Raw genomic sequence first — 12,775 nt, 5'->3', positions numbered from 1 at the left:
TGGCGATGGTCTTGTAGCCCATTTCAACCTTGTGTAGGTCTACAATCTTGTCCCTGACATCCTTGGAGAGCTCTTTGGTCTTGGCCATGGTGGAGAGTTTGGCATCTGATGGATTGATTGCTGCTGTGGACAGGTGTCTTTTATACAGGTAGCAAATTGAGATTAGGAGCTCTCCCTTTAAGAGTGTGCTCCTAATCTCAGCTCGTTACCTGTATAAAAGACACCTGGGAGCCAGAAATCCTTCTGATTGAGAGGGGGTCAAATACTTATTTCCCTCATTAAAATGCAAATCAATTTATAACATTTTTGACATGCTTTTTTCTGGATTTTTTTGTTGATATTCTGTCTCTCGCTGTTCAAATAAACCTACCATTAAAATTATAGACTGATCATTTCTTTGTCAGTGGGCAAACGTACAAAATCTGCAGGGGATCAAATACTTTTTTCCCTCACTGTAGTATAGATAGCCTGCTAATTACATATATGATCCCAATGTCATATAATGCAAATATGTGGTTCTCCCATACAACATCTCAGTGCTTGTTAAATATGACCAAACTCCCTGGTGACCCCCAACTAACCCCTTTATGCTGATCTAGGATACGTTTTCGAACTTCTAATTCATCAATTTGTTCCCAGAAGACTGACACTTTTCATCTGCAGTCAGGCTATCGAGTATTTCCTCAATCGTTTTTAGAATAGTCTGATGTTATGGGGGAGTTGCAGATACTGTAGATTGTGGGAACATCTCAAAAGTCTAAAGTGGCTTCCTTTCCCCATCTCCTCTCTATAATCTGCACAGATCTGAAAACATTGGATAGGTGAAAGCAATATGGTGGATGCCTACTGGAACGTTCTTCCACTTGTCCAATTCTTTCATATCAGATGAAGAGGAGGAGAGGAAACTCCTGGAGATCCTTAGTTGTGTGTACTTTTAGCCATTGAGAGCGGATGAAACAATCATGTAGAAATAGACTAAATAGACTAGATAGACATGGAGTTGCATGGCTGATAGGTGCCAATGAATATCACACTTTACCCTGCTGGTTATCTGTTATCTACATTTCTACGCTGGCCTGTCTTAATGTTTACTGTGATGCAGTGTGTCTGTGCATATGTGTGTACCTCAGGCCAGAGAAAGAGCGCAAAGATGCAATAGATGAAAAGAACACTTAGGCCTTTGCTCAGCATCTCTGTTTTCATCACATATAGCTGGTGTGTCCACCCCCCTTTAAGAATGAATCTTATCTAGAAATACAAGGAAGAGAATGGTCATTGTTGCTTTAAGCATCAATTCACTCTGTGCTAAGCATGAAACCACTACTATAATCCGCAGTATTGGTTGCTAGTCTTATTTAATAGTAGGCTGTGTGGAACAGTGAAACAGTCTATTCTAATTAGTCTATTTCTAGTGCATGGCTTGTGTGTGTGTGTGTGTGTGTGTGTGTGTGTGTGTGTGTGTGTGTGTGTGTGTGTGTGTGTGTGTGTGTGTGTGTGTGTGTGTGTGTGTGTGTGTGTGTGTGTGTGTGTGTGTGTGGGGGGGGGGGGGGGGGGGGATGGGACGTAGTGTCATCGTACGTCATGAGTTGATTTCGAGGCATACAACGTACAGGCATTCAGGCTGGGTGTTCACAGTAGTGTACATATATTGATACAGATACATATATTGATACAGATACATATATTGATACAGATATACACACAGATACATATATTGACACAGATACATATATAGATTCAGATACATATATAGATTCAGATACATATATAGATTCAGATACATATATAGACACAGATACATATATAAACACAGATACATATATAGATACAGATACAGATACACATAGTTATGGACACAGATACATATATAGACAAAGATACAGACACAGATACATATATAGACACAGATACAGATATATACACAGTTACAGTTAGAGACACAGATACAGATATAGACACAGTTACAGATACAGACACAGATAAAGATACAGATAGTTACGGACACAGATACAGATAAATATATAGACAAAGACACAGATAAAGATATAGACACAGATACAGCCACATATACAGCCACAGTTACAGATAGATACAGTAACAAACACAGATACAGATACTGATAGATACATATACAGATACTGATAGATACATATACAGATACAGATAGATACAGATACAGCCACATATACAGCCACAGTTACAGATAGATACAGTAACAAACACAGATACAGATACTGATAGATACAGATACATATACAGATACTGATAGATACATATACAGATACAGATAGATACAGCCACAGTTACAGATAGATACAGTAACAAAAACAGATACAGATACTGATAGATACAGATACTGATAGATACAGCTAGAGATATATACAGATACACATGACCACATTAGAGGATACAGAGGCAGGACTCTCATCTTGTCTAATGGCAGCAGAGAATAGTAGTGAAGTAGTGTGGCTAGATTGGGTTCTCTAAGGAAGGAGAAGCAGTTAGTAATGCAAAGATGAAAGTACTGATTGTAATGGTGATGATGATATGATTAAGATCCTCTACAAACCTTATTGCAACTTTAATTCTCCTGCACAATGAAAGTGCTCAGACCACATGTCGCCACATCTGAGTACAAAACAGAGTCAGCCTCTATATGGGTTCCATGGTGTGAATTTACACAGTGATACATAAGCCTTTGTGTATAGATGATGTATACCAGTCTGTTACTGTCTGTGTCACTCCCTATACCCTGTCTGCATGTTTCTTGCCTTCACTTATAAGAGCCAAGGGAGAGACACAGCCGTGGTGTTGACCGCTTAAGCCAGTGCCAGAATATTATTTATGTATTTATATGTAGTCTACATTATTTATTTTCTATTTATTTGTTTTCTATTTGTTTTGTGTATTTATGGAGGGGTTGTTTTTGCACTAATGTAATGTAGCTATTTATTTTCTTATATATTTTTGTACTTTTGTTCTAATACTGCCAATTAGGTTTTTTGTTCAGATTCTCTCCTATTTGAACACGGTAACAAGTTGAGTGTCGTTGTATGTCTATGTTGTGTGTCGTTGTATGTCTATGTTGTGTGTCGTTATATGTCTATGCTGTGTGTCGTTGTATGTCAATGTTGTGTGTCGTTGTATGTCTATGTTGTGTGTCGTTGTATGTCTATGTTGTGTGTCGTTGTATGTCTATGCTGTGTGTCGTTGTATGTCTATGTTGTGTGTCGTTGTATGTCTATGTTGTGTGTCGTTGTATGTCTATGTTGTGTGTCGTTGTATGTCTATGTTGTGTGTCGTTGTATGTCTATGTTGTGTGTCGTTGTATGTCGTTGTAAGTCTATGTTGTGTGTCGTTGTATGTCTGTTGTGTGTCGTTGTATGTCTATGTTGTGTGTTGTTGTGTGTCGTTGTATGTCTATGTTGTGTGTCGTTGTATGTCTATGTTGTGTGTTGTTGTATGTCTATGTTGTGTGTCGTTGTATGTCTATGTTGTGTGTCGTTGTGTGTCGTTGTGTGTCGTTGTATGTCTATGTTGGGTGTCAATGTATGTCTATGTTGTGTGTCATTGTATGTCTATGTTGTGTGTCGTTGTATGTCTATGTTGTGTGTCGTTGTATGTCTATGTTGTGTGTCATTGTATGTCTATGTTGTGTGTCGTTGTATGTCTATGTTGTGTGTCGTTGTATGTCTATGTTGTGTGTCGTTGTATGTCTATGTTGTGTGTCGTTGTATGTCTATGTTGCGTGTCGTTGTATGTCTATGTTGTGTGTCGTTCTCTTATTCTACTGGAACTGGGTTGCCATTCGTTTGTCAGAACTATGTTGTAATCTCAATTTCAACCTGAAGCAAACCTCTCTTGGAATCGTGACATGTTAAAATAATGTTTGATGATTATGATTTGTTCCAGTAGACGTGTCAAACTCCTACTACCAATGGGCATGCTTTTGATGTCCCTTATCTAGTACAAATCTATTCTCAAAACAAACCAAAAAACGATTGTGTCATCCTCATCCTACCATACCTCATCGCTTAGCTTTGTGCCAAGTGGAACGTTACCGTTGACATAGGCTTTCCAGGGTCCTCTTTAGGATACTAGATAGACGTTGCCCATGGTCACATATCTTGGATCGGCTGTCCCTCCTCCAATCTTTACCATGAGGGCCATGCAAAACTGACCTTAGATCAGTGTCTATGGGCAACTTTGTCCTACTCCGTTACAGATAGCAAAGGTCAGGGGTCAGAGTTCAGTCCTATTGTGTCACTTCCTTGTTGAGATCTGTGCTATTAGACTACTAGAGCCATATTACATAGTCAGTCTGTGTTGTGTGTGCTGAAACATGTGTGGACTCTCATAGTGTATACTGGATATAGGTGAGCAAAAAATTTTACATGTGTATATGAGCTAACAGAAAAACTCTGTAACATAATAGATAACAACTTCCTATGAATGTATTACCACTAGAGATGAGTGGCTGTATGAAAAAGAATCACTCCTAATATTTCATTAAATATAGCTGTGTTCATTTTACCATGCGTGTCTTTGAAAAAAAAAATGACATTGGGATTTTACCTGTTTTTTATTCTTTATTATTGTGTTTTGTTTTTTGGGGGTTATACCGGTGTTTTGTTGTTCTATTGTGTTTTACATATGTTTTTGTTGTTGTTGTGTGTTTTGTTTTTTACTGTGTTTACCTGTGTTTGTTTCTATTGTGTTTTAGACAGAGTTAGCAATCCTAGATCTGCTATCAGTACTATACTGTCTGAATTTCTTTCTCTCTGTTGGTCTCACTCCCTCTCTCTCTCTCTCTCTCTCTCTCTCTCTTTCTGTCCCTCTCTCTCTTGGTCTCTCTCTGTCTCTCTGTCTCTCTCTCTCTCTCTCTCTCTCTCTCTGTCCCTCTCTGTCTCTCTCTCTCTCTCTCTCTCTCTTTCTGTCCCTCTCGCTTGGTCTCTCTCTGTCTCTCTCTGTCCCTCTCTCTCTCTGTCCCTCTCTCTCTCTCTCTCTGTCCCTCTCTCTCTCTCTCTCTCTCTCTCTCTCTCTCTCTCTCTCTCTCTCTCTCTCTCTCTCTCTCTCAATCTTAGTTCAGCATCTAGGGCTCAACGTCATACAACTCCATAGGTCCCCTAGACATATCTTATCATCACTTACAGTTATATACTGTGAGTATATCAATTTGTGTTATCACCCGCACATCTGTCTCAGTGTCCCTCTTAGTGTGCTAAGACAATACTAAGCCAACCCAACAATATGAGAGGATTAGCCTCGTAGCTCATTTCTTTGTGTATGTATGTGTGAGGAGTGGGGGGTGCATGAGAGAGGGGTCTAAGACAGAGTGGGGAAAGACTGGGGGATGATGGGAAAGACCGAGATAGACAGGGAAAACGGTAAAGACAGAGAGACAGACAAACAGAAAAGGAAAGCCAGAGAATAAGAGCTAGAGAATACGATTTGGAGGACTTTGGCTCATTTTCAGTCTGTGGCCGTATTGTGGTTGAAATCCATTAAGGGTCTCTCCACATAGACAGTGGGTAGCTCTCCTCTCTCATGTCTTGCCTCACTCTGTTTTGAAATGGGAAATCCAGTTCAGACAATGGCACTGAAGCAGCATCCTATTATTATAAAGCTCTGGTGAGTCAGAGATGGCAGACTACAGCGCTGGAGCCAGCGGCAGAGGACTCTGAGTGTGTGTGTGTGTGTGTGTGTGTTGTGTGTGTGTGTGTGTGTGTGTGTGTGTGTGTGTGTGTGTGTGTGTGTGTGTGTAATGACATGAATAATGCAGAGAGAGTGCCTGTAGGAGCTTGAGGGCCGGGAGCAGGGCAGATGGTCGCCTGCTGATAGGACAGAATCCAGGCAGCAGGGTCCTCCAGAGAGCTGGGTTTACACTCTCTCTCATTTCCCCTCTCTCTCTCCCACACACATAAATGGTATTTTCTCTCATATTTTTAATTTCCCTCTCTGTCTATTTCCTTTAAACACACACACGCACACTTCTCTTTTCACTCTCTTTCTTGTGAACGCATGCATACAAACAGTATGGCCATACTCTGCACAACTGAAATACTGCATATTTCTTACATTTCTTAATGAACTATGCTGTGTTTGAAGCCACATGAGGCTTCATTGCCCTTACTGTAACTTGAGTGTAGAAATCCCTACAAACTGACATAAATGTCCTATTGCCAATATCAAGGATCTGTTTATCCTCGCTGAGGGCATTCTCTCTCTCTCTGTCTCTCCCTGTCTCTCTCTCTCTGTCTCTCTCTCTCTCTCTCTCTCTCTCTCTCTCTCTCTCAGTTCGATACAGGGTTTCTTCGACTGTAGATTACTTAGTATTAGATTATTACAAGGATATAAAAAGGAGGGTGAGCCAGAAGACGAGCTCAAAAAAAAAGTCTCACCCTCCTTTTTTCTCTTACAGAGATGTAAGTGCTCAGTGATAAAAACAGCAGCAATAGGCTGTTTGAACAAGCCCAACCTGAAGCGATACACAGTACAGTCCACTAGATGGCACTGCGAGACTGTTACAGAGGTTGACGGAGCAGCACCCCACCGTGTTTTCCTCCGAGGCAGTAGGACCACATAGACTGTAAAAGGACAGGACACCCTGAAGCAGAAATGGTAAGCTATTGTACAGAAATCAGGAATGATTTCGACGATAAACACTCCAATACCACCAATTACTAGCCTACATAACAACATAATCATTTGCTGTTCATACATTCTCAAAATTTGAAATTTGCTTTAATTTATAGGCCCAAATAATAAAATACCACCGATGGTCCCGGTTAGCTTGTCTATAGCCACTTATAATTTCTTTCTCCTTTTCCCAAAAAATATGTCGTAGGCTTTTTGAAAGTAAAAGGTACCAAAAGTGATAACCTACCAGTTTAAATATCTATTCAATGTTGATTTTTTTTTTTTATCGACTGAATGTGAGAAAAATATAAGTGCTGGGCCTATATGTTCAAACATGACTGCTAGTTTAGGGTACGCTACCCTATCTGACCGTCTGTGGAGTCCTGGTCACAAAGTTTGGTGCGTTTGTCTATACATAATAACCTGTAATAGCATATCGTTTTTCTGCGATTTTATTGCATTTCAGGTAAGAAATGTGGGTCTTTTTAGAAACACTGTAATCATATATTCTCCATAAAGACGTCTAAAAGCAAATTGTTTTTTATAACTGTCGCAATTGTTTTATTTGCAAGCCTACACTTTTGCAACATGTAGAAAACGGTAACTCCAATAGTGGACACAGAAATTACGTCAAAGTAAGAACAATATAATTTTTTGTATAAATGTTATTAACAGGCTACTTCTGTAACGACACGATTTCTTTCCCCAAGACAATATCTGTGCAAATCAGCGGTAATATACAGTTATCGGAAACCACTGAAGGACATTTTGTGCAAGCAACCAAGACAGATTGATAAAATCCATAATTATAACGCAGGCTCGTGCGCTCAAGCCTGTTGCGACAGCGTTGTGCGTGACAGCCGTGATCCATTCGTCAGGCTCAAATAATATGAACAGAATACAAAAGGATTATAAAAAACAAATACATTTTAATGACAAAAAGCATAATATAGAAATTGTGCAATTTTTATTTTATTTTCCCCTTCTGTTGATCAGAGTCACAGGATCGGGGTCAATTCAGAATATGTATGAACTCACATCCAATCCAACATTTTGAGTTTGAATTTGAATTGTCAAGAAAAAATATTTACATTTGAATGTGAATGACAGGAAATACAATTTAATTAAATTGAATTCCACAAATTCTTTGTATTGAATGTGTGGGCCTACTCAATTTGTATTTTCCTAGGAAGCCTTTTCACTAAGGCCAGGCCTACTTGTGTCAATAAATAAGCCTATGCTACATTTTTTATGTAATTATCAGTGAAATATTAGACTAGTTTGACTGGTGTGTGTGTGTGTGTGTGTGGGAGGGGGGGGGGGGGGGGGGTGTATAGATTTGCTATACCAATGTAATCCATTTTTTGTCAGTAGCCTATGTGGAGAATTTCCCATGAATTTAATTCAATTTCCTGTCATTCCATTTCAAATCCCGAATCATCCTCCTCCTGACACCATTCAAATTCAAATCCAAGTTCTTGAAATAACTTACACATTCGGACTATTGCCCTTGGTTTTTTGAATTTAGTCCAGGAATTGCCAAAGTTAACCCCGACCCTGCATGCTGTCAGATAGCCAATATATCACGAGTTGAGTGGCACAAGAGCAAGTGCACGTGTTTGTGCTTTGGCACTGGTCTACAAGAGGAAATTCAACAAACAAACAAACATACAAAGCCATACAAAAACAAATAAAGTTACATCCCACGAATAATTCTTCTTAGTGAATTAATCATCGTATAGATTAATTAGAGCCACTGAAGACATAGCTGGTACATATATATTCCGTTATTTTCTTCTTACGAAACGAAGGCAAATGGCAGGCTTCAGTGATATGGTGTGGTCTTTACAGTCTCGGTCTTTCTGGTCACAGCATTTTGGAAACACATAAATAAATATACTAATACAACACATAGCCTACTGTAAAAAGTCGCGCAGAACGGTCAAATGTACACGATGATGGACACGTCACGAAGTGTCAAGAGAATATAAAATGAATTAATTTTCATGGTTCTTTTGACCCCGTGGTGTGTGTGCCTTGCAAAGGCATACACAAGCCACAATTATTATTACTGTATTATTATTGTTATTGTTATTATGATTATTATTTAGGCCTATTATATGACAGTTGAATTTTTATGAAAAAAAATGTGTTTAGATTATTTGGATACAATCTGACCACATATATAACTGAGATATTGTCCCTTGGTAAATATGTTGTTGACAGTGTATTATCTACTGTGCTTTACTATTTGATGGTCATTAACCAACCGCAATTCAAATATAGGCTAGTTAGTCAAACTCAAACTAATTATGACAAATGTTTGATTAAAATTAACTTGATTAAATATTGATCATATTGATTTATTGATTAAATACATCTCAAAATACATCTCAATATATCCCATGTCCCTTTTCCCATGTATGCATGCCTTATGACTCTGGAAATACACAGCATAACCATGGTATATGCTTTGCCTTTGTGGTAGAAACATAATTATAATAATAATAATAATACCTTGATAATAACAATACAAATAGGTTAAATAATAATATGCTGGTGATGGCACTGGCTAGTATTAAATGGTTTAGCAGGTGTATTGAGCTTCGACCGTGTTCAACCCCTGTTGCTTTTGTTATGACTGAAAGATGGCGTTTATTTACCGACTGTCGACTGCAACTTGTATGCCTGTTTCCCGCGGGTAGGCTCGTGCACACAGTCTATGCTGTCTTTCTTTTTTACACGTCTTGACCATAAAATCGATTTGATGTCAATGATATTTAACCTTTTTTTGGTTAGCACACACACCAAACACGGTCCATGTAGCCGTTATTGCGCGTAGCATCTCCACTGCATGAAAACTCCACATAGCTCTCGCTGTGTCTGGGGTGTAGTGCTTTAGTTCCAACACTCGGTATTCCCACTGTGTTCCATAGGTCCAAAATTAGCACTGGCGACAGTCCAATGCTAACTGGCCCGGCACAGAGAAACATAAAGGTCAATCATATCCTTTAGGGATCCGTGTGTTTACTATAACGGGGTTCAGATCATTGTACAGGGGTTTGAGCGCCGTGGTGAGGTGGTGTGTCCCCATACATGTCCTCAGTTCCAGGTAACTGTCCTCCAATGGGCGTCATCCTCTTCTCTTTCTGCCGTCTGTTACAAAACCAAACCCTCACCACTTCTTTCTCCAGCTGCAGGCTGTCTGCTATGGAGGTGATCTCTGCGCCGCCGGGTTTGGGACTTTTGAGAAAATGGCTCTCCAAAGCCCCCTTGACGCCCACCTCGATGGAGGTTCTCTTTTTCCTCTTCCTCCCCTGCGCCGCGATCTTATCTAGGCTGGTGGGGCTCCCGGAGGTGGAATCCGCCTCCTCCAGCCACTTGTTAAGCAGTGGTTTGAGTTTACACATGTTTTTGAAGCTTAGTTGAAGCGCCTCGAACCTGCAGATAGTGGTCTGGGAAAATACATTTCCATACAGGGTCCCGAGCGCCAGCCCCACGTCAGCTTGGGTAAAGCCCAGTTTGATGCGCCGCTGCTTGAACTGCTTGGCAAACTGCTCCAGGTCGTCTGAAGTTGGCGTGTCCTCGTCCGAGTGGTCGGGGTGTCCCCCGTGCTGGTGGTGCGAGAGAGACGACTGGCCCCCACCTCCATGCTCGCTCAGGTGCGGGCTGTGGCTGTGGTGGTCTTCGTCCCGCAAGGAGTGGTGGTGCATCTGCTCTGGTCCCCCCAGGCCGAACCCAGACTGGGAATACACCAGGCTCTGGCCGTCAGACGTCGCCATACCGGGGATGTGCGTGGTGGCCGTGCTCGTTCGCCATGCCCTGGCGTCGTGATGCGCCTGGTGCGCTAGGTGAGGGTGTCGCTGCTGCTGCTGTTGCTGTAGACTAGCGGAATTCTGCTGCTCCTCCCGGTCGCTCTGTAGAATGGGCTTCACGTCCTGCTCTCCGAGGGGACTCGACGGCCACGGAGCCCCGTCCCCGTGCGACAGAGCCGTTATCCACTGGTGCGCGTGGCTGAGGGGATGGCCGCTGCCCGGTAGCGTGTAGTCGTTCTGGAGCAGGGTGTGCGCGTCCCTGTACGCCGCTGCCTGCTGCATGCTCCCGGACTCCGAGTGCGGCGGCGGCGCGCTGCTGGGGGTAGTCAGGACGCTGTAGTGGTTGGACGCTGCGGTCGCCATAACTCTCGGAGCCGAAGTGATAGCTCTCTTGTTAAAGAAGCTGCCTTTGACAGTTACTCTTTTCCGCCACGGGGCAGCTAGGATTCTCTCTCGTTCTCCCTGGCGCCGTGCCAAGGGGACGCAGAGGCGCGCACCTGAGGTCCGCCTCGCTCCGCTCTTTATTGGCCAAGAACGGTTGACAGATGTGGTTACCCCTGACAGCACCACGCTCATTGGTCACATGTGGTTCTATAGAAGCCCCTATCACTCGCCCCAACAATACTGGCAGTCCTGCTGCAAACTACAAGGCAGAGTGAAAAGCTGGGGTTGACTGAGAAACACTGGATATACTCTTATCTCAGTGGAAAAAACGAATCATTAAACTTTACCTTCGATAAACGTTTATTAGTATGTTCGATTGATGTAATGTATCCTGAATAAGTAGGCTATTAATCTTTTTGTGAGAAACATCCACAAACTGAATGCGTAAAAATGCATAAGAACCATGGGCTATATCATTTGTGCAAATGTTTATAATTTTTTGCTCAAATATTTTTATTTTTATTTTATTTCACCTTTATTTAACCAGGTAGGCTAGTTGAGAACAAGTTCTCATTTACAACTGCGACCTGGCATAAATATAGCCTATACCTATTCACCAAACAGTATAATCTTTTTACATTTAAAATATTTGTATCTTTATAGAGTTGCATTTTGAGAAAATCCTTGTTTTGTGTAGACCTATATTTATGGAGGCTTGTGCTCAGAGCAGTGGGATAATAACTGTCACGGACTCTCCAGCTGCCTCTCGCGATGCTGTCCAAAGAGAAGGGGCGCATTTTTCCCGGCCCTCTGCCCCGTTGCCATAGCGAGCGCATTGAATGGAACAACAACGCCCACGTCACAGCTGCATTTGCCTCTTCTTTTCGTTCCATTCCAAAGGGCCCATTCGAGCAGCTTGCTCGGCCGACACAACAAATAAAAGGAGGCAAGCGAAGAGGGCACCTCGGGGCCAAGGAGAGAGTGGTGAATAAATATCCTTCTAACCCACTGGCGCCCACAGTGCCTCTATATTCTGTGCCTGTTTGGTAAACTTCGCAATTCATGCACCCACACTGGAACCCGGTACCAATACACGCCCCGTAGTTCAATAGCTAGTTTGTATTATTTTAGCTAGTTTGTTTGTATTATTTTTGTTGTTGTATTGTTTGTATATTATTGTATTTTACATTTGTGTGACTGTCCTGTCGTTGTCTATCAGTGTTTTGTTACTTGTCAGGTCATTCGTTTTTTTTGGACCCCAGAAAGAGTAGCTGCTTCTTCTGCAAAAGCGAATGTGGATCCAAATAGGTGGTGGGCCATAGCAAGCTAGCTACCTGCTTTAGTTTTTGAGATGATCATCTCTGTCGAGGGTGAAGCTGGTTTTGACATATTGTGTATATGTATTTATTCTGAACACATTTCTGTTTGTTGGCAATGTCAATTCTTGCAATTTTCAAAATGCTTACTTTTATGTTCTCTAGCTGGACAGGCAAACGCTGCCTAGTACTAAACTGTAAATCAATCAAAACTTGTGTACTATCTGTGGTACTTTCTCTGCTCTACACTCCAAATTACTCCCAATTTACAACCCAGCAACCATAGTAATGTAGCAGCTTGCTAGTTAGCGAGCGAGTTACAACAAGTAGATCTGTTGCTAGCTAGCAGGATAAGATAGCTTTATCACTAGCTAGCATGTCATTCCTGGACACGGAGTGTTTTAGCTTTCCGTTTATTCCAAGTAATAATTTAAGACTACAAAAATCTATTGGACAAGTAGTGTAAATCTAACAGAGTCATAAAGGCAGGATCCAGAAATTTAATTCATACTGACAATTAAGGAATTCCACATTATTCCTGTCTATAGTTGGAGTAGGACGATTGCAGAGAACCCCGCCTCAGACTGTCAGGATGTTCATTTTCTAGCTCACAAACTACAT

The 12,775-nt window shown here is 41.4% G+C and overlaps 1 protein-coding gene across 1 annotated transcript; it reads right to left on the bottom strand.

The window, feature by feature from the left end:
- Positions 1-7,075: 7,075 nt before the first annotated feature.
- On the bottom strand, positions 7,076-11,078 carry LOC106571484 (POU domain, class 3, transcription factor 2). Its single transcript, XM_014144647.3, has one exon. It carries the CDS (start codon positions 11,028-11,030, stop codon positions 9,687-9,689), a length of 1,344 nt encoding a protein of 447 aa, XP_014000122.1. The 5' UTR covers positions 11,031-11,078; the 3' UTR covers positions 7,076-9,686.
- Between the last annotated feature and the right edge of the window lie 1,697 nt (positions 11,079-12,775).

Source organism: Salmo salar, chromosome 15 (assembly GCF_965601325.2).
Source record: "Salmo salar chromosome 15, fSalSal1, whole genome shotgun sequence".
In the NCBI taxonomy this organism is placed as follows: Eukaryota; Metazoa; Chordata; class Actinopteri; order Salmoniformes; family Salmonidae; genus Salmo; species Salmo salar.
This window is presented reverse-complemented; position numbering and strand designations above follow the sequence as displayed.